Source organism: Hippocampus comes, unplaced genomic scaffold (genome assembly GCF_001891065.2).
Source record: "Hippocampus comes isolate QL1 unplaced genomic scaffold, H_comes_QL1_v1.1 scaffold104, whole genome shotgun sequence".
In the NCBI taxonomy this organism is placed as follows: domain Eukaryota; kingdom Metazoa; phylum Chordata; class Actinopteri; order Syngnathiformes; family Syngnathidae; genus Hippocampus; species Hippocampus comes.
The window spans coordinates 3744829-3767751 of NW_017806072.1; the positions used below are offsets into that span (position 1 = coordinate 3744829).

Consider the following 22923-nt stretch of genomic DNA (forward strand, 5'->3'; position numbering starts at 1 on the left):
GGGAAGGAGAGAATTGTGGAGGAGGACTTGGAAAATGTATTTAAGATCAAGAACAGATTTAATGTCTTTGTATTTCAAGCCAATTTCAAAGTAAAATTCCACTAAATTCGCCATCCATGTTTGTTGTTTTCACTTACCCAGGAGAAGTTTGCTTTATCTCGCAGTCTTTGCGAGGGAGTGCAAAACTTTGCGAGGGAACGCAAAGTTTTTTTTCTCTCTCATGTCCCCTTTGGGGCTCCGTAGAATACTGTTAGAATAGTCCAGTGGTGTAGAAATGCTTGCATCTGAATGTGTCATTCCAAGAGCTGCCTTTGATATTTTGTCTGGCATGCAGCTTAAAAAAAATAACAGTACATGCTCAGTCTCTGCAAAATATCTTTGTCGTAAAACAAACAAACCAACAAACAAACAAAAAAAAATATGAATATACTGCACTCCGTATGATGCAACACACCTATGTCTTTGCAAGCTACATTTTTTTAATTAGCACAATCCAAATTTATTTTAAACAAATAAATAAGTGAAGATAAAATACTTTTAATGGGAATCTTTGAGCAGGAAATGACACAAGAAAGTGGCAAAAGATTATTGGACATTGTAATGAGAATAAATGTATGAATTTCATATTGGCCATTTTCTGCAGCATGTTTGCCTCACAATCGAGCGGTTCAAGGTCCAAATCTTCAAATTCTTCCTGCGCTTGCGTGGCTTTTGTCTAGATTCTTCCTAGATTGGCGGATTAATGGATTTGCTAGTTTCATTAAGGATGAGGCAAAACTGGACAGCAGATATCGATTCTTAATTCCTTTGTTATTCCTGTAAACGGCAGTTGAGTTGACTCAATTTGACATTGCCTGAAATACGACACACATCTATTCCCACTAAGACCCAAGCATATAGGAAAGCATAAACATGTTTTTTTGTTGTTTTTTTTTTTTTAGGGAGAGGGGTGGGGGCCGAGGCTTCACAGCCCAGCCTCGTGTGGAATACTACTTTATCAAATTAAGTACTGATCATGAGCATCTTTTACAAATCAAGAGAAAGGCAATTCACTCTCTCAGCGGGATATTCCGTCTCAAATTTGCAAACTAAGAGCAAAAGAAGCATGAGGTGGCTGCAGGAAAGTGCATTATTGTGATGTGATGGAAACGATAAGGTAAATCCCAAAGGAATCCTCAAGAATGAAAACGCTTCTTCTTCTTAACCAGACTGGTGGTCTACGCAGAGACTAGAAGAAGGTTCTGTTGGAGGAGACAAAAAAGATATGTATAGTTTACTCAAAGGCAATACGAGCACACTGACAAAATGTTTTGTCTTAAGGATACTCTGCAACACAACAATGTAACACACATGCAGCTGAGTTTTAGAAGCAAATAATAGTCCAGTCGAAACCAAAACCTTTCGTGCGACTTATTCTGCATTTATGCAAAGCTTTCAAAATGAAAATAAATGAGCATAATTGATCAAGACAGCAGTGTGTACTAGTGGAGAACTCCCCCATTCAGTCGCTTAGTTGACAATGCATGCTAGAACATGTCACAGTCCCGAGGAACGACCTCAGTCAGAACAACTCCCGGAGGCTGGCAGGAGTCTCGGTCTGCTTTATGAACATCCATGACCTCAGGGCACAGGACAATACCACACAGGCCACACATGTGGCTGTATGTTTGTATAAAGCACGCAGGGTTGGCAGATATATGATAGGATGGGTCAGTGATCACATTAGCTGTTAATGTTTTCACCCGAATAGCATGTTTTTATCCAGTGCACGTTGGATCAAGAGATATCGCCTTAAGACTTTCTTTTCTTTGGCTGAAAAAGAAAGTCTATCGTACACGTTACTGACTGCTGCCACTTCCACAAAAGTGGCAAGAAAATATAAAAATACTAGTTTTGTTCCTCCTGAGTGACAGTCACATGTGCTTGAGTTCGGCGAGGGGGGGGACAAATGCCACAGACAACATCAACATCCACTCTGCTGTGCAGAAGAGGAGGTTTGAAAGCAGATCGAGTTACCGGGTTGCGGGTTAGGGCTGAAGCAGGTAGCCGTGCCTGTACAGTGTTGCACTGCCTTCAAACACCTTTCTGTTCACACTGGGACTGACTGACTTTGGGCTGCACAAAAATGTGCAGACACATAGAAACAAACTGCATCATCATATTCTCTGCCCGATCTACATATATTAGTTTACTGGCATCATAATACAGATACTGTATAGGTATTTATTTCAATCAACAGCAAATGCGGCAATACACAGTGATAACAGAGGTTTAAAAAAAAAAAAGGGAACACTTACATTTCATCTTCATAATGTTTTGGGGGCGACACTGCAACAACAACATCGATCCAGTCCTGAAAATGATGACAGATTCGATTTGTGTCGGGTCAAAAAAATATATTTATCACCAAGCCAACAGTGAAAGTGTCATGATCGGTGTTTTTGTTGCCTTTGCTTTGATTAAATTAGGGTTTGTTTCATGTATTGTCATGTTTTCCCTGTTTCCATTTTTTCATGTCTTGTTTAACTCCTTCGGTTTTTGTTTCCACCTGTTGTCGTCAGCCAGGTCCCTTGTTTCGACCAATCAGCTCTCTCACACAACTCGTGTCTTCTATTCAGTTTCTTTCCGTCTTTGTCAGTTCATCGCTTCTGTTTTTGTTGCTGTCTTGTCATGTTGTCAGTTGCGATGAGCCCATTGCCAGATTTGAGAACTGTTGTATCTGTTTTTTGGGACTTCTCTTGATATGTAATTGAGTATTTCTGATTCCACATGTCTTGTTGACTTTTTTGTTTGTTTGTTTTGGGGATTAAAAATGTGGTTTTCCCGAACAGTGCTGAGGTGCTTTTGAGCAAGGCACAGAATCCTCAAACTATATACCGGACCATCTGACTTGACTGACTGGAAAATCATGAAATGAAAACAAATGTAGTCGCATAAGCAGCAAGAATACAAATTACAAAGTAGAAGCCGACTGCTAAGTAAAGTTTATTTATTCATGTGCTGTCACGTCCCTGCCCAACTTGGCCTTAATGCAAGTGGACTCTAATAGAAAAAAAAAAACACATTCCTTGATTTTTGTCCAGATCTGCACTAACTGTAAATGTAATGGCTTTCTCCTTGATCTATGTGCTGTTACACTATGTTTGTGTTATGTTTTTAACAATACTGTTGTTGGTATATCTGATGGCTAACTATTCACGTTTAGATGGGGGATACAGTAAGACACTGAATGAAATGATACAATACCCCTCCACTATTCCAGGCTCGTGCCAGAGAGTTTTGTCCTTCAGTCAGCGGAGCATCTATCAGGATCTTCCCATTAACAGCCATAAGTTCATCACCTGGTACAATACCACCTACAAATGCACATTACAGACATTTAGCTAGCGGAGATAAATTCATAGCACTGGTACTGAACACACACACTATAGGGATGAAATACATACCCGTATAGTAATAAACCTTGACGAAACTTCAGGCGGTTAAGATTACCTTTCTTAATAATGATCACGCCGTCATACTAACCGTGCTTGTCTGCAGCCCCTCCCTCATAGACAGACGACACCACTAACTTCCCCAAAGGTGAGTCAGCACCCCCCTCCAGAGCCAAGTCAAGCTGTCCCTCCTGAACACAAGCATCAGTCATGCTCACCTTACATTTAGTGACAAGGCAACAATCATCCTATTAAGGATCATTTCATGTATGTATGTATGTATGTATGTATGTATGTATGTATGTATGTATGTATGTATATAATAATGATGTATCTGGAGTAAGTACCTTTCTGATTCGCAGCAATCTCACGTCTCGCCCTGCTATCTGGTCTGATGAGAACTTGTTTCACAGGGAGGAAGATAAATGAGAAGGAAGAAAAAGCACCGCAAAACACGTGAGCGCAATAGTAAGCAAACAGAGATGCCAAACTAAAAGAGGAATCACCTTCTCATTTCTGTTTGGCCGCCTTCAGTGATCATTTAGTAGGATTTAAATATGATTTACAATGTTACCAAAAAAAATAAAAAATAAAAAACTTTGTGGTAGCAGTACCGATACATTGTTCTTTCTAATCATTAATTCCTTTGCTCCTGGTCCTCACTGGGGTGAACTGGAGCCTATCCCAGCAGACTTTGGGCAAGAGGTTGGGCACATCCTGGACTGGTATACAACCCATTATCATTACATACACAACTATCACTTGAAATCTATCACATTAATCATGCTAAGATGTTTATACAATACCATTGAGTGGGGATCGAAGTCTTCCATGTACTTCTGAAAGCCCTGGAGGAATATCAATCTGCATTACATCGAGCGCATCCATATATCAATAAAGAATTCACAAACAGGATACGATGCCACAATGGATGTGAATGTTTTGTGCTCACATTTCCTTTGACAACCAGTTTAATTTTACTGTAGGTAAAAGATAGGACAGATGATTCATTCTGCTACTGCCACTCATTATTACTCTCCGTATTAATGATGTGCAGGTTATTTCCCTGCCCTTGGAGCGGTACTAGAAGTGAAAAGTGGCAAACCCACAAAAAGAAAAACAACCTTACTTGTTGGGATTCTGAAAGAGTGGACAATCACTTGTAGGCTGATTACAACCACTGGAACCATCAAAGAGTGGCACAAAATTACCAGGGTTCATTATTTCTGGATGAGAAGCACACTCACAATTTGGCTAAGAAATTTGTCGAGGAAGCAGAAGGGGAAGTAAAAAATGAAAATGGAACCCGACTGTTGAAAAGTTATTAATATGACCACTTGTACTTATGATTCAAGGATAAATCAATAAATAAACTCTACATGGAACTACTTAACATCTGCAAAGTTGTTAAACATTGCAATTATTGACAAAAGAAGGACACACACACACCCCTCTCTCTCTCTCTCTCTCTCTCTCTCTCTCTCAACATCTCCAACACTGGACTTTGGTGCCCTGCTAGAAACAATAGAGGAAGACTACGGCAAAAGTAGGAAGGTTGTTTAACACGGAAGCTTAAATTACTTGTGGTTTGCTGTTTGATTTAAAAGAAGAGTTGAAAGGCACCATCCGTTTCAACATTTCTGCAGGCTGAAACACAAGATCACATGAAAATAATAAGAGAAAAACATGAAGACGGTCGGGCAATTTCGTAACCCGATTACACTAGTCAACAGCAAATTTGAATCAGAGACGGCTTTTCGTGCTCCTAAACAAATTTTTGACACCGATTTCTAAAATGTCTTTACTTTTATATACTGTACTTTACAAAAAGCACATTACATAGTTGGTGACATAGCGTAATTGCATGAGTCATTTTTCAATATTTTTGAAAGACAAAAAAAAAAAAATCTACCTTTTTAGAACACACAGTATTTTTTTAATTGATATTGTAACAAAAAAAACACACAAACAAATAGGTGAACAAGGAAGCAGAAGCAAAAAGAAACAATAAAAATAATATATACCAATGTGTGTTCTAAAAGTATTTTTTGTGTTCCTAAAATATTGAAAAATGACTAATTATGCTATGTGGCCGACAAGATATATACTGTGTGTGTGTGTGTGTGTATATATATAAAAAAAAGCTATAGATCCACAAATATTATTTTCCATAAAATGTACAACTACGGTGCTTTACGACCCTCGTATGGGGAATCAGGTGGGTCACAGCATACCAGGCCATCAGAACGAACAGCAGGTCTGAGCGGGTCTGGTCGGTGGGCCTGCGACTGAGGCAGCATGACGGGCTTCGACATGACGGGGATCATAGGACGCCTTTGGTTTGGAGGACTAGGTGCCAGTTGCTATTGAAATATTGTCAATGTATTTAATAATGTTTGCAGTTACGTTCTAACAAACATTGACAAGTATGAAATGTATAATTTAACAGCGTAACTCACCAATGAAAGAGTGGAAATGTGACTGGCATGTGAAGTATTTCTCATAACCTGAACCACAGTGAAATGCAATGAAAGGTTGCTGCACCGTGTACAGTGAAAACGCCTTTGGACCCACACTTGTTAACTTTCACAGCATGGATCAGGTGTTAAACCATAACGTTAAACATATTGCCTCATCTCATTTTGCTTTATGCATGGCCACATTATGAAATCACGAAAAGACAGAAAACTGTCCAATCACTGCACACCACATGCAATGCATCATCATAGCAAAACCACTACCAATCAATACCAGCTAACAACATCTTCAAGACATTTCCTGAGGCTAAAGGGAACTCTATAACAAGCCAATAAGTCATGCCATGACCAAACATCCCAGTTAGGGAACAAGATATGCATTCATGAACACACAATTGTGCCTCGTACATGAGAAGCTCTAACCTTGGGACTTGAAGGATAGGACACTTCACTAGGGTTGGATGAGTAGAGGCCCCCTCTTGGGAGGTAGCCACCCGCCTCCCATTCACTCCGGCGCTCAGGTGGACTTGAGGAGGGAGGCAGATTATGGTGCTGGCGGTATCCACTGAGGGCACCTACTCTTTCTTCAGGCTGTTGGGGCGGTGGAGGAGGTGGGGGTGGCGGGGGTGGAGGTGGAGGAGGCGGTGGCGGCGGGGTAGGTGTCGGGGTGGGCTGAGGGGATGAAGGTGGGTGGGTTGATTGAGGTGCAGGGGGATAATGGGAGGAAGGTGGTTGTGGGGCTTGTGATAGATGAGGTCTGCGCCCCTTGTTGGCCAAGGGAGACGAGGCAGACGGGGGTTTCCGAGCGTTGGGCGGAGACGGTGGCTGGCGCTGTGGAGATACTTTCGAAGAATAGTTGGGGATGGTGGGGTTTAGTTTGGGTGAAGGCGGCGGGAGAGGCAAAGGAGGGGGAGGCTGGCTAATAATTGGTGGGGTGGGGGCTAGTCTCTTCAGGGGCCCCTTCAGACTCTGATCCACATGATCCAAGTTAATGTCATCCAGGTCAGTAGTGGCTAAGTGTAGACCTCCAGGGAAACGCTTCACCTTGGGCTCCGAAGAAGGTGAAAGTGGTGGTGACAGCTTCAGAGCACAATAAAAATATGTTGCGATACTGTATAGACAGATAGTTATGTGTGGCAAAGGTAAATATTTCTAGACGTCTGTGGTCTGGTTTGAACTGTACACATTAAAATGAGTAAAAATCTGGTCCACACTGTGAATTAAAAAGGGAAATAGCCGTGCATGTATTTGGCAATAATTTCATGAAAACTGTCCCAAAGATCAGTTTCATGTGACGTATGCATACATTAATTCTGGCTGCGCGGGCATCTTGGAGACAGAAAACACACACTTCTGAGTAGTAATAGTCTCGTGCCGTGGGTTGTTAGAATGGAAAGAGCACACACAGAGGTCTAGTCTTTTATAGAATTCCTGCTGGTAAACATCCCTTTCAGAAAAAACGGCGAAATGTATGGTTACAAGCTTGACGACGTGAGAATTGGACCAAGGAGGCAATTAAGAATGCTCGTCTTTGCAAACAACAGTGACGTCATTGAGATGTGCGCGCATCTTGGAGGCAATGTTTGCAAACATTGAAACTCATCGATTGCCAAAACCAACCATAAAATATTAAATTTTATGAGCAACTAAACTCGCTCCCTACAGGTCATGTTTTAAATACATTTATTCGTCACTTCAAACAATTTGAGAGCCTGAGCTTGAAAGGTACAGTGTGTAGAGTTTAGTGTCATCTAGTGGTGAACAAATAGAATGCAACGACCTAAGCTTGAAGCGCATCCCTTTTTTAGCACGCACACTCAGGTGCGTCGGAAAGACCATACTTTGGAACCTAAAATACATTCATCAGCGGAGGTTCAAGAAACATGTCATCCCAAACCACTTCTAGTGTTATAATACTTCAAGTGACGTAAAAAGTTCAGGCTAATTATTACGTACGGTGAACTCATCATGTTGAAGAAATGCGTTTGCTAAGTTTGTCTCTTGGGATATCCTTAGCAAAAAGATGGTGTAGGGGAGGCGCGCCCTATGTAATTAGTTATTACTTCACCTATACTGTACTTAAATTAAAAAAAGTAAATAAATAAATACATTGATGTGATAGAATATATATTTTGCTCATTATTGAAATTAAGTGGGGGGGGGGGGTTAAATAATGAACAAATCTTTACGCACTGTCCCTTTAAATGGTCTTGAGACAGCCAGCATTTTACTCCATGTGAAAAAGTTAAAAATATCTTTAGAGAGATATCTAGAAGATCAAAGTGACATAGGTTGTCATTTTTTTCACTAGGTACCTCTGGTGACTCGTTCTCCACACAAGAGATTTGTTCCAAGCGAGTCTGACAAAGACACTCAACCCAGTGTTGTACTTTCTCAGACTCCTCCAGGTCTTCTCTCTCTGTTTCTGAAACCTGACATACAGGCATTATAATTCAGTACGGGCGAAAACCCCACACATCCCCACACTAAGGCACATTCATGTTATTTGAAATATGTCAATTATTTCAGCAATGAAAGGAACACAAAATACTGTACTGTGCAGAGCAAGAACAGCAAATTCAGTTTGCTGTGTATTGTACCTCCTGAACCAGCCTATTGATCTTCAACTGCTTCTCTTTTTCGTACATCTCTTCTTTCTCCTTGGCCAATTTCAGCTCAAACTCCATCTCCTTTTTGTTTTTTCTCTGCTCCAGCAGCGTGTCTGTGTTGGACATTTTTTTCTTTTTCTTCTTCTTCTCGCCTTTCTGCAGCGCCAATAGTTTTTAAATGTGAAACAAAATCTGTCAATCACTGCAAACCCCATGGCAAGACAGGCACACACTTGTTAAAAAAAAAAAAAAAAAAAAACAACACTGAAATTATCATGCGACTATAAACTCGAACCCATCTTAAATAAGCTCTCACACAGCAACAAAACCAACACTGTAAGTCAACATTACCTTGCGGAATGAAGGAAGTTTCCCCTCATATCGGTAAAACCAGCTAAATGCTATGGAGATGAAACAATAGCTCAGCATTACCTGGTTACAACTGTAAGTAAAGATAAAAATCTATCACACATACAAGAAAAGCAGGGAAGGGAAGAGAGAAGTCCAAGATGACGCCAGAGTAGGCAGCCGTCGGCAAGTGCTCTCATGAGCCTTGCTTTTTTTTGTTGTTTTAGTATTTGTTTTGTCACTTTGTGTTTGTTGTTGCGTCGTGTGGACCGGCTGTGGATTGTTTTTTCGCATTTTTTGGCCACGACATTCATCAAGGAGGAGACTCGGTGCTTGGTGGTTGCGCCTTCTCGGCAGCATGGGTATACCAGCACTGTTTTTGATTGGGAGGAATGTCGGTGCCATTTGCTGGACAGCTCTGGGGCGCTTGTGTTTTTTTGCGCCTGTATTGGGCAGCATTTTACACAGCCCCGCTTTGTTCAGCGGAGAGATCGGTGCTGTTGGACAGTCTGCGGCTGGATGGATGCAAGGCTTGAGGAGCCGATGATGAGAAGAAAGGAGCGCCAGCGCAGAGCGCCGATGCGGATGTAGAACTGAGAGTCGCGGTTTGGAGTTGAAGCGGATTACGTGGGACAGGAGATGTGTGCCAATCTCTTTTTGTCAATGCATGCTACAGCTTCGTGTTTGCTTTCGAAACTTAGCTTGTACATTTTCAGTATGACGTCTCTGATCCACTGGTGAACGGACTCTTTGATCCTCTCCTCTTTCATCTACAACTGCTTCAAACAACAAAGTGTATGCAGGAAAAGTGATTAAGATTGCACGACTGTCTGTGTCTTATGTGTTGTGCTGTGTTATTTTGACTTCAAGAGGGCGCCCGCGAGAGTGGCTGCCTTTCCAGCAGCTCCTATATTTTGTTCTTCTACTTCTTCCTTTCATAACTTTGCTGCTGTGTAAATTTCTCCATTGCGAGGCTAACTTATCTTATCTTATCAAGGCTTGGCCTATTTGTACTGAACCATGGACGGTGCCCATGGATTTACAACAACAAAACCAGTTCACACATGAAAAGTTGACCAAAACTATGACTCCATATTTACTTTTGCTAGATCTACCGACCTCTCTTGCCTTTGCTTGTGCTCAGTTAAGAAGCGACAAAATATTCGAGGATTATGGGGATAATAATTAGACTAGGTTGTCAAAGGAAGTCTAGCCCAAGTTTGTTCATACATGTCGACGTTCACATTCTACTTATCCACACTCACTAGGCTGTCCTGCTCATCCTCCTTGGCCTCATCTGTGAATGAGCTGGCTTCATCATCTTATTGTAGGTTGATAAGAAGCAGCACAGCACACAGCAGTGATTTAAAAAAAAAATTAAAAAAAAGACCATGCTCGGTTACAGCTATATGCTGAAAGCTCAAGGTAAAAAAAAGAAGGTGAAATTTTCATGCAGCGGTCGAAAATCCAACTTGGGGGCTTACGAGAACTTTTGGCTTTCGGAGACTGAGCGGTTGTAATTTCAAGTGGGCTGGGTGATGGGCTCCTTTGAGGAGCCTGAGGCCGCTCGGTGGCACCATAGTCTTCTTCCCACTCTCTGTGGTGTTTCCTCTCCACAGCCTCAATCCTTAAGAGGATGACAAAGTACAGAAACATCAGTTTAGCATGCAGATGTTGAATGCTGTCTTAAACAGCAGGAATGCAACTAATTACCTCTCCATCTCCTGCTTGTAGCGATGCTCTTCCTCTGCAGCCTTCTGCGAGATCTCCATTTTCCTTCTGGTGATAAAATGTAAAGCCCACATTGTATAACTCTCCACACAACATACAGTACTTGAAGTAAAAGGTAATTATACAGTATGAAAGAATTTCATCCAATGTGTTAGTCTTCCTCTGGGAGTTTTATACAGCCATATTAATCTGCACCCAATATTTCTGCATGTTAAGTGCAATCACAAGAGACAAGACAAATAAATATAAAATGTCGTACATCTTGCACAAATTGTTGTTTCCCGCGTGGGTTGAGTCGGTGCGCAGCCTGTCTGCTGTCCATTTAAATATTAAAATTGATTTCCTTTTACACAAAGTCAATTCAGGCAACCTTGTTTTGTTTACCCATTTTCTACGATATTAATTTAAAAAGAAGAATGTGCTCCAGGCATTTCCTGTAAATAAAAAACATAAATGACTTTGAACGCTTTCATCAATCATCTGAACACTTATTTTTAAAATGTCACATCTGTGTTTTTCCAATTCCATTCTCATTGTGCCATGAAGATGAATTGACCACCGGACTGCCTTACATCAAAATTCACCATCAGCTACTGTATCCAGTAGAGAGGTGCAGCAGAGTAACAAGACAATGCTCGTATAACAGACTGAACTTTGGATGAAACTAAAACCAAGTGCAAAAATGTAGTTGGCTGTGTTTGCACTTGGAGTTCAGTACTTGGGTGTGGACCAAAGACCAAGTGATGCACAACTTTGTCCACTCCCCTTGTGTGCTTAAAAGTATTTGTAATGATCTACATACACACAACTACATATTGCCGCCAAAAAGCATCAACATAAAGTCACAACCTGTTATTTCTCTGTGCTTTTTGCTGTTTTTTTTTTTTATCCCCATCCACCTTATTTATGCAGCATTCATATTTAATCTTAAGTGAACCAAACCACTGAGCATCCACACCTGACCAAATGAACCATAGTGTGACAATAATTGTACCAGAGTTTGTTTTAATCAAACCAAACCTTACAAGTGTTTAAACACACATGCTTCTACTGCTCTTTTTTACTGGAAGCAGAAGACATAATTTGTTCATGAAGACAAAACATCATTTCAGTCCTGTGAAGTCGTCAAACAATTTAGGTGGGTTACATTTTCTTTTAGGGGTGAAATACACAGCTCACTATTATAGAGCCATTAAACCTTCAGTAACTTACTGTCTCTCCTTCTCCTGCTGCTCTTTAAGAATCTTGTTGGTCTCCATAGCCACCCTCTTCTGATGCATCAGCTCCTGCCTCTCTAGTTCCCTGCGTGCCTCCACTGCCAGACGCTCCTCGTCCGTCATAAACAGCTCGCTGCCCTAAGAAACCAGCATGAACCAGAGAAAAGAATGGTGTGAGCCAACCAACCTCCTGGACTGTGAAGCCAATGTCTCATTTCATCTTAGAGCTTCACCGATGGTTTGCACATCTGCTTCAAAGTCAAGGGATCCACGTTTGAATCTCATTTGGGACATCACTTAGTGGCTTTTGTCTGTTTTTCAGGGTAGGCCGTTTTTCTCCCACATACCCAAAACATGATGCATGGGTTAATTTCACAACCTGGCAGTGAATGTGAGTGTGAATTGTTTGTCAATTTGTGCCCTGAGAATTATCAGCAACCAATCGAGGGTGCATCTAGCCTCTCTTGAGTTCCCTTAATGAGGACAAGTGGTGTCGAGGATGGATGGATGGATGAATGGGTGGAGGGTTCAAAGACATAAAAATGTAACATGCTGGGGCATGTTAGTGTTATCGCTCATGAAAGCCTCTCATCTTGAAATACATTCTCAAATGTTAGTAATCCATAGGAGGACATTCTGCATCCAGTATGTAGAAAAGGAAAATACAAACACAAATGCATTTGACAGACACAGTAAATAAGACGAGTCGGCTTGTCATTTATTACACATTCATCATCAACAGCCTGACGTGAACGAGCTCATGAAAGGTGTGATTGATGGTAAATGATGAGAGACCAAGGGGAAGGCTGAATGATAGAGCCATAAAAACACACAGGGATGTGGCTCAATGCCTGGATACATATAACAAAATGAACATGCTCTATTTGTGTCCACAACCATCATTGGCTGAGGGAATTTTACTCGATTGCAACTTGAACGATAAATCAAGCATGTTATTTCCATAAACAGTACAGATTGTCTACTCTTTAAAAATGGAGTGAATAGCCCAAATCGCAAGTGAAATGTACAACAAAAGTTCAAAACACAAATGTCATAATGTAATGTTAGAATGTACTTACAGCTCCTGTCAGAACTGTAATGGTCAGGCTTCGGCTGCTTTTGAGGACTCTCACAGCCTTGTAGGGTCAGAAAACAAAGAAAGACAAGTAAATGAGGGCCAGTTTCAATGATTTTTACAGGTATAACAATCTAGTCACATGACACAAATAATGTGGTGTACTATTAGTAAACAGTTCTAATGGTATCTTTCCGTCAGCCACAAATTTACAGTCCTAGTTTACAATAGACTACATGCTCTCTTGCAAAACCATGTTGACTACATGAATACTAATTTTATTGAAGTATCGAAAGGGAAATGAAAGGACAGCATGGTCAAACTTAAGAAGTTATTGTAAGGCCTATTTTCTGCGTTTACCTCTTTGTGGTCCACGTTGGTGAAGTCTACCCCATTCACCTCCACGATCTGGTCTCCAATCTATATTTTGCGCACACATACGGACATATGCAGTTGACGACAGGAAGCCCCACAGATCATCTGGAGATTGGGGGCACTCACCTGAAGTCCGACCTCTGCAGATAGCGAGCCTGCTTTGACGTTGCTGATGTAGATGCCAGGTTTCTGTGTGGGACCACTGGAGATGCTGATGCCCATACCTTTGGTACCGACGAGGCTGAGGAAAACCTTCTTCTCCTTGATCTCCTTCCCTCCAATCGATGCCAAACCAGCAACACTGCTTTTTTTCTCCTGGGTTGCACATCAATCAAGAACAACAGAACCTGCAAGAGCTGACTGGTGACCATTATAAAAGGTAAGGGTCAATGTCAAGTTTTTTTCTGTTACCGTATCTGCGTGGCTTGATTATATTATCACAACTGAACATACAGTATATGACAAAATATACCCTTGTCAGAAATGACATTTGAATGTTGTTTTTTTTTTGTCTGTCTTGTATTCTACCATTTATAAAATAATTACTGGGGTTGGATAGTATCAATATCAACTTGATCCTCGCTGGCTACCATGATACTACAGCTACGCTTGAAAAGGTGCAGTGAATGAAAGTGTCTTGTGACACCTTACTGATTCTTACTCACCCCTGATTCTGACACAAATTGATCGACAAACTGCCACTTGAGGGGTTCATCTGAGGAGCTAAACACACGAGACAGTGATCATAATGTCTCACTTGCAGAATTATAACTTGAAAAAAAGTGAGAGTAAATTATAAGCAGCAATGTACCTTTTTACAGGAATCATCCCCACATCTACAAAAAGTAAAAAATAATAATAATAACATTGAATGATATACTAGTGCCTTGAAAACACAAAAAACATGACTCATACTGTCGTGTGTGATTAACGCACGTCTGACTTTGAGCGACACAATCTTCTTGGTCTTGATTAGACTGATGACTTCCTCATGTATACAAGAAGAGATGGAGTATCCGTTGATGCGAACAATCTCATCACCCACCTTGAGTATCAATACAGAATGGAATAGCATGAATAATACATTCAGAATTTCCTGAAATAGTTGTTAGCCTAGCAATTTACATGCATTTTCCAGTATGTTTAAAGAATAGGCTTTACTGGTCCCTATGAATTTAATGATTAAGTGGCGCGGCTCATTACTTTGGACCAGGAGTCACCAACTCCGGTCCTTGAGAGCCCCTATAAAAATGATGTCACTCTTCTCCAAGACACTTAATTCAAACGATCAGGATTATTATCAGGCTTCTGCAGAGCTTGCTGATAAGACGATCATTTGAATCAGGTGCGTTGGGGGAGGGAGACATCTAAAACACTGTGGATAGGGGCCATCGACGACCGGCATTGGTGAACCCGTTTTGAGACCACGTCAGATGGTTCTGTTGTTTTCGGCAACAGTATTATTTTCTAAGACCCAACCCGATACAACTTCTCACAAGGAGAGAATATCACACTGAACGATTTGATTGCTGTTTGATACCCTTTGAGACAAATATACCTAGCCATAATTCTGCAGCAAAGATCCATTGAGATGTGGGTTTCCTCATTGTCCTTGCCATTAAAACCTCAATAAGATGCCTGAAGCCTGATTACTACTGAGGCAAATTAAAATTAAGAAGCCAGAAGATGGAAAACACATTACTGTCATGACAGAATTTCTTCTATCTCTTCTATCATTAGGAAAATGTTGTGTCGTTTGTTCGAGAAACAGAGGACCTGCTACCCTCTAGTGGACAAATGTGTCATGAAAAGATAATAAAACAATTCCACTCTCGCCGTTCTTTTTATGTAACAGTGACAGATGCCATCGTTCAACTGATATATTTCGAACCACATACAATATATCTGTACACGTCATACCGAGTACTGCATGGTACACATTTCTAAATACTATTTCAAGAGCAGAGGTGTATTGTAAGTCCTTGCCTTTTATATATAGCATTATGGAAACATAAAATAGATAATAAACAAACCTGAAGACCAACATTACCAGCCTGACCATCTGTGACAATTTGTGATATGTAGAGACCGCAGCCAAACTCCAGCCCTCCTCGGACACTTAGACCCAGTCCATCACGATGTGTGCGATCTAATCGCACCTCTTTCAGCTTCCTGGACCCGTGCGTGTCATAGGGGACATAAGAAAGGTAACAGCAGAATGAATATGTCATGAAGAGAGATCTTATGAGTTTAATGATTCAAACTGCAGCTGAGAAATGCATGCCGTTCGACACACCTGGACCTCTTCGGGGTTAGCAGGTCGTACTCGACCTGGTGTTTGAGTGGGATGAGCGGTCGGATAGCATCAAACAGGGGCAAACGCTTTGGTTCATTGATTACTAACTTCAGGTCCCCAACAAGCACAGGCAAATCCATGGACCTGTCACACAGCAATTAGAAAACTACTTTTATTTCATTTAATTAGACATGATGAGACCAGAAACGGGAATTCGACCCAAAACTTTTCTTTTCAAGAATATGTTCTATGCACCTGCACTAGTCCAAACATGGCATTCCGATTCATATTGCTTATGTAGAATATAAGTTAAGAAGTAAAATCCACCCATTTTATTACATCTCGGGCGGCAGCCATTTTGCCACTTGCTGTCGACTGGAAATGACATCACACTTGCTCAGGGCTCTGGTACGACCAATTATGCCTCAGCTTCAGAAAACAAGTGAGCAACTGTGAGGTCATTTTCAGCAAACAGAAAGTGGCAAAATGGCTGCCCCCTGAGATGGCTAAAAACAACGGGTGGATTTAGCTGCTTAACCCATATTCCTCATAAACAATATGAATCAGAATGCCGTGTTTACATTAGTGAAGGCACAAAGAACATACTACTGTAAAGACATTTTTTGGGTTGACTTCCCCTTTAAACCTTGAGCGGAGGTGGGTAGTAATAAGTGCCGCAACAATTAACCTTGACTACAATTAACTTAGTCGCTTTACTGGTTACTTGCTTTTAAATGTAACTCAGTTACTTAACTAATTACTTGAGTTTAAAAGTAAAAGTAAATGACATGTTACTTTAATAGTTACATTCAACAGATATTGACAAGACTGCTTAACATAACATAAAATAACACCTGGTTTTGCCACTTAATTGGAAGTGCATTTTTAACTGTAACATTTAAAAATGCAGTTTGTTTTCATTAAAAATAAAATAAAGAGAATCTTTTTGACTTATTTTTACTTAAAAAATAATGAGTCTTTTGTGGATTTCACACAACATTAAAGGGCTACTTGTTTTTTTTTTTTTTTTTAATAAATATATTTAAGAAAGGGCCTTATCACGTAACATACATTTTTAATAAAGAATAAAAGAAAGGCAGTCTATTTTTACTTACTACTTTACTACTATTAAATTATAATGTACATTGTTTATAGATATTAAATTTGGGAACCTCCCGCAGTCACACAATCTGGTGGGACTTTCTCATTGAAGCTAGATATCACTCCGCCGACTACACAAATTGTACAACAAACTGACACAAACTCAAACTGGTGATTGTATTTCCATCTTCAAAACACAGATCTCTCTACTTTCATATGAACACATGAGTCGTCTACACACTCAAAACGTGACACAACGCATACATGACGTCACTCCTTGAGACAGACAAGTTAAGTGGAAGACTCCTACAATGCCCCTCTATGTTCTATCCTGGTAAGGTTATGATTATTTTGATGAATAAATTCCGTCTCGGCTCATTTATATTTTTGTCTGTCAACAGTACACTGACTTAATAGAATCCCACATAAAGGAGAAGGTCTCTTTCTTTGATGAACTTCCTTTAAAGAATGGAAAAGTAACAAATTCCATTGTTGTTTTAATTATTTTTACATTAGGATGGAGAAAGATTTTTTTGATATAGTTTTAGTAACAAAGTAGTTGGAGGACAATGGGTGAATTTGCACATAAATGTTTATTTTTACTCTGATAAAGAAAATATTTTGGAGGGGCGGGTGGCAAAATCTTTGTACCTTAGTTTTCTGTGCCAAATGCATGAAACGTGCTCACACCAATGGGTAATAATGATGCAGTAGAGACCTTTAGAGACTACAGGAGTATTAAAAAAAACTGTTGAAATCTGAGCAACAATGGAAAAGGCAAACCAAATTATTTGTCCAGTTCAAGACAAAACCCACACACATGAAAGCAACACGGTAAACACAACTGTACAAAATCTTCTTCCATTGAATTATTCATCATTGCCATTTTATCATTGCTTGGAAGGTGAACGTGGGCCTTTTGTGAAAAACTGGCCAGGCTTGTCAGGGTACAGTGGAAACTGATAAGCGGCTTAAGCCACGGGAACACGGGTACAAAGATGATTGAAACCTAGACCTGCACCCCCCCCCCCCACAGCACACAGAAAACTATGTTGCTGAGAAATCCTAAAGGAAATCCTAAAGGACATCATTCTACACATCAATTTATTGAAGGATAAGAAAACAATTGACAAAGATCTTATTTCCAAACTGCTAAAAGGTTGCAAAGGGAGGGCAGACAAGAGGTGTAAATTCTTCTTACTTTCAAAGGATGGTATGTATATACTCTACCCACTCTTCAGTAAAACCACCATTTACAATCACTTGGTCAGTATTATTATGATTTAAAAAAATAAATAAAAATAACAGAAAGCACCAAGACCAGAGTACTCATGCAATGACAAACACACATAAGCAATTACTCACTTGTGATACATGCGGAGGACATCATACAAGTAGTCCTTCTCTGCCTCATTTTCAATCAACAACTCCACCTGCAAGACAGTGAAAACATTCCTAACCACTGCATGAGGTGAGACATGTCATAGCAGGAGTCGTACTACAAACCTTATGACGACTCAGATGTCGTAGGATGGTTTTTAAGAAGCGCTTCGGCCAGTCACTAATGTAACACATTTTCCTTGTTTACAATTCAGTATAATATGTATAACTTCCCTGCAAGATTAAGATTCCACTAACATTCTTAGTTTTTCTGAAAAGTTAACGCTATGTTGAGCATGATGAGGCTTCTGTACTGAAGGAAGCTTTTAGACTGCAGGTCCTCTCCCAACAAACCACAGCAATGGAATAATAGCAGTACAGTAGGGGAGGCTGGAGAAGGAAGGTCAGGAGTGTCATCTTACATCTCAGACACAGGGGTAAACAGTCACACTCTGAAGTCATTCACACACAACTTAAAAAATGCACAAATAATGTACATGAGACGAATTACTGCTCAAGATAGATCTACCTATGTTTCAAAACATGGAAACTTCGCCTTATACAGGCGCACTATTGTGACAATTATGTGTCACTGGATCTATAGGGGCGGCACAGTCGTTGACTGGTTAGCATGTCCGCCTCACAGTGCAGAGGTGCAGGGTTTGATTCCGACTCCGCCCCTCCTGTATGGAGTTTGCATGTTCTCCCCGTGCCTTCGTGGGTTTTCTCCGGGTACTCCGGTTTCCTCCCACATTCCAAAAACATGCATGGCGGGTTAATGGAACACTCTAAATTGTCCCTAGGTGTGAACGTGAGCCCGAATGGTTGTTCGTCTATGTGTGCTCTGTGATTGGCTGGCAACCAGTTCAGGGTATACCCTGCCTATTGCCCAAAGACAGCACACCCACAACGCTTGTGGGGATAAGTGGATTAGAAAATGGATGGGTGGATGGATGGATGGATAGATGGGTGGATCTACATGCCGTTTATGACAGCCATAAACGTCTTTCTACACTCCTGCCTGCACAGCCCACGGACTTTGACACCATAAACCAGTAACAGAAAGGATGGTCAGCCACACACAGCCATTTTGAAAAAGTGCCATGTGTGGTTAGTAGGCTCCTGTTATCATTTATTTATTTTTATACATTGCAGCAGGGAACTAGTCATCGTTCCCCACTGCAATGTATAAAAATGAACAGATCTCAACCTCCCAAACAAATGTGCATTCAACAGTCGTGCAATTACACATAGCGGGCCTACTCAGTTGAAACTCAAAGAAACACCGAGGCAGAACAACACAGCAATGAACAAAGCCTCTCCTCATTCAGCCTCTAATTAAACCCTTGAATTCCCAATTTATTCCGGCTCAGATGCTCATCTTGGCACATCTACATTATTCAGTGTCGGTTTGCCCTTTATCAGGAGCCACTGTGCGTCTGAGTCCAGCACAGATGGTTGTATGGTGATATCCATCACGTACTGAGGGTAAAAACACTCAAGCCATATCACATTCCCTTCCTCTGTTGTCAAACTTAGCTTTTAAGAGCTATTTCTGTGATGCATGGAAAACTAAAATGCCTGCTACATTCGCATAACATTTTATAGAACATCATGCATGACGAAAGAAACCAGAAAATAGAAATAATAATTTCACTGTAGTAATTTATTTAAGTAAGTTATTCTGAGAATTAGAATTCAGTACCCAAAAACCTCAACTATATGTACTGTAGAGCAATATTTAGGTCTGCTTTTTTACTGTCGGATTAGAAAGTATTCCCGAAATCTCCCAGTATTTATCTAAGAATCGTAATGTTTAAATAAAAAATAAACGTATGTTGATTACTTACTGATTAGACAGGGTTTTTTTAACTTTCAGCCGCACAGGTAGACTTTCAATAAATGACATCTTGTAGCGTGAGATAAACAACTGAAACATGTTTTATGCCTTACCTTGTGCCTGAATTCACGAGCAACTTTGCGCTCCATTGCAAGGAAGGAGAAACGAACAAGTTTTAGCCAACGAAGTGACGTAAGCTGCCTGTGAGGGTTAAATTTGACCCTAGTAAACCCAGGCGAGTATGTAAAGGTACTATTAGTACAGTATAACTTCCGGCAGTGATTTCACAATAAAGAGAATTAAAACGGGAACATTATTGACCCAGAAACAGAGGAAACTGTATTTTGATTATTTTATCCGGGTTATTAAATAGTATTTGAAGTAAATCATATGCGTTATTGCATGTTTTCCAAGAAACCCCCAAAGTAAGATTTCATTTTCAATCAGGTCTGAACTACTTTCATTTTAAAATCGTACACGTCACAACATCCTCAACATCTGAACGCGCAATCCATAGTCAGATAAGCATACGTAAAAACCTTTATCCGCGGTCTCTAGATTGGGCGAAACATTTTGGAGAGAAAAAAAATGACTGAATAAATAAACGCATGCATGAAGAACAAAACATAAATTATACTGTAGGACCTGTAAAACTCTAAATTTACTTGTGGTAGACCTAGGAGTAACACTAATACAGTATAGCATTTTTGTATTATTGGTATTGTTATTATTGTTGTTGCCGTTTATTTTGACCAACTACATTTGTTTACGTTGTCGTAGGTTGTTATTATTTTATCTACCGCTATTTGGCGTAGTAGTTACCACCTCTCCCGTCTCAACCCAAAGACGACGAATAAGTATAGACTTCCGGGTTTCAAACTGCTACAATTGCAACGAACAACAAGAGACATCAGAACAGCTCTACGGTATGTGACAGTTGAGTAATGTTTAATCATGAGTCCTAATAATCCAGACGTCTTTTTATTTTCTACATCAGAAATATTATCTTCAAGACGTACGCAATGTAGACGACAAGTACCACTTTTTGCAGACATTACAGTGATATGGTCCTTATTTACATTGATACCGTTAAGTACAAAACAACTTCTCTGCTCAATCAATACATCTGCACGACGGATGCGCGTACTGTTAAGCATCTGAAATGCTGTCTTATATATTGTCTCAAAGTAGAGCAGTTCAAAAGTCCCGCTTCTCCAGGCGCCCTGTAAGTGGAAGTGAATCTTTATCTCCGCCTCCTCGGTTTAAACGACATGAACGCCTCTTTGTGTTTGTGATTACCAATTGAACGTTTCATTTTATGCATTCGGAATTGTATTTTTTTTTCTGATTTGATATTTCATGTTTTTGACAAAAATAAAATCGAGACGCACGAAAATGTTAATACGACTAAATAGTACAGTACTTTTTCCGGTCACGATGTTAACCAAAAATGAGTCAAGGCAACATGATGTACTTACCTAACTAGATTGTGAAAGTGGGCATAATGTTCTGACTAATCGGTATTAAATAAATAATAAAAATACGTCTGCTGTCCTGCAATTGGCTGGCTACCAGTAAAATGTTGCACCTCGTCTCTCGACAGTCAGCTGCAATGGGCTTCACCTCCTTGCCCCTAATGAGGACAAGCGCAACAGAAAAGTAACAGTTCATTTGCTTCTAGGTAATATTTTTCCGACATGAGTTTCCACCTCTCCATACATTTTATAAAAGAAAAAAAACATTTAAATATATATGCACTGTATGTCACTGGTGTTGTTAGGTAGAGTCTTATGCCACAAAAGATCAGTCAATCATTCGTAAAAAAAAAAAAAAATTATATATATATAGTTATTATAATAATAACATCCCCTTATGTGGTCTGACCAATCGTTTAAGTTTGCGAAAAAGTATGAAATTCATATATGTATGTATACAGTAAGTTGTTTCACACAAGGTTGAATTTACGGTGTCTGTTGATGTTAGTTGACAACATTAGAGTAGTTTAGAATATGTAGAAAAAAAAGTCAGTTTTCAATGTCGTTAATGTTTTTTCTGACTACCAAACATCTGACTTGGCATTGTACATTCATAATTGTGCGTGATTTTTTTTTTTTGTATACTGTATATTATTTGCGGCATAGTACATACGCTCTCTCTTATATTTTTAGTTTTGCCTTCAGATGGGATCTCCCAAAAAACCTTCAGTGGCACAAAGGTATTTTTTTTAATATACACTACATTCTTAATCATGTATTACCATGCTTAGGTTTGGTCTCAATTGATGGCTATGTCTAGATCATATAATATTCTTTTTATGTTGGTGGATTATGTAATACTAATATACAGAAGTATTCCACTCCAAAGGACTGACACGTCTTTCTTGTTGCAGATCCTGTGCCTGTGTGAATAATTCTGGGAAGGAAACAGACTCCCCACTTCCCCCTTTCAATGAGCGGTTGGCCCACCTTCGGCCCTCCAGAGAACTTTTGGAGTTCTACAAGGAGAAGATTGCCCAGTTTGATGGAGAGCACGGGCAGCTGCTGAAGGTGTTGGAGAAGTACAAGAGCATCATAGAGGACCAAGTGAGCCAAAGTGACGGGCTTTTGATTTTGATTTTACAGAAGATATGTTCCTATGTGCATTAATATCCGTTTCCCAGCATAAACTACTGGGTGACTTGCGGCAGCGTGAAGGGGAGATTGCAGAGTTGCAGAATGCGTTGAGTGACATGCAGGTGTACCTCTACCAAGAAAGAGAACAATCTCTACGGCTTCATGCAGAAAATGACAGACTAAAGATCAGGTGGGAGCAAAACCAGAGCAAATATTCTTCAAAAAAAAGCATTCTTGGCTCGCTGGAAGGCACTGTACAAATCAAAGTTATTATCATTCTGGCCTCTCAAATTCACTGTTTATTCGTTATTTTGACAAAAGAATAGCGTTTTTGGTGTCTTAACATGCCCCCAAAACTAAAATGTAGCCCCTCCCCCCAAAAGAAAAGTTTTTTGCAAATGCATTTACACTTGTGTGTGTGTGTGTGT

General features: G+C 40.1%; 2 protein-coding genes across 6 annotated transcripts in view; one reads left to right on the top strand and one right to left on the bottom strand.

The window, feature by feature from the left end:
- Positions 1 to 521: 521 nt before the first annotated feature.
- ush1c (Usher syndrome 1C) lies at positions 522 to 20112 on the bottom strand. 3 transcript variants are annotated; one of them, XM_019894293.1, is made up of 21 exons: positions 18170 to 18413; positions 18029 to 18096; positions 15563 to 15706; positions 15300 to 15438; positions 14203 to 14311; positions 14078 to 14102; positions 13932 to 13989; positions 13393 to 13581; positions 13252 to 13311; positions 12896 to 12952; positions 11812 to 11954; positions 10582 to 10647; positions 10353 to 10495; positions 10134 to 10189; positions 4241 to 4282; positions 3782 to 3835; positions 3526 to 3625; positions 3247 to 3356; positions 2298 to 2353; positions 2017 to 2115; positions 522 to 1241 (listed from the first exon to the last, which is right to left on the bottom strand). In XM_019894293.1, exons 1-20 carry the CDS (start codon positions 18236 to 18238, stop codon positions 2028 to 2030), a joined length of 1776 nt encoding a protein of 591 aa, XP_019749852.1. In that variant the 5' UTR covers positions 18239 to 18413; the 3' UTR covers positions 522 to 1241; positions 2017 to 2027. The 3 variants fall into 3 exon arrangements, with proteins under 3 accessions (XP_019749852.1, XP_019749853.1, XP_019749854.1); XM_019894294.1 differs by lacking the exon at positions 18170 to 18413 and adding an exon at positions 19997 to 20112 and having other exon boundaries at positions 581 to 1241; XM_019894295.1 differs by lacking the exon at positions 2017 to 2115 and having other exon boundaries at positions 581 to 1241; positions 18170 to 18412.
- Positions 20113 to 20710: 598 nt separating this feature from the next.
- Positions 20711 to 22923, top strand: part of ccdc77 (coiled-coil domain containing 77) — a 6322-nt gene continuing 4109 nt past the window's right edge. For 2 of the 3 annotated variants that reach the window (XM_019894333.1, XM_019894334.1), the window contains exons 1-4: positions 20711 to 20809; positions 22052 to 22098; positions 22273 to 22465; positions 22543 to 22685. In XM_019894333.1, the coding sequence (XP_019749892.1) occupies positions 22064 to 22098; positions 22273 to 22465; positions 22543 to 22685 (371 nt within the window). In that variant the 5' untranslated portion in view covers positions 20711 to 20809; positions 22052 to 22063. Of the gene's footprint in view, positions 20820 to 22051; positions 22099 to 22272; positions 22466 to 22542; positions 22686 to 22923 lie in introns of all 3 variants that reach the window. The other variant, XM_019894332.1, reaches the window with a different exon arrangement.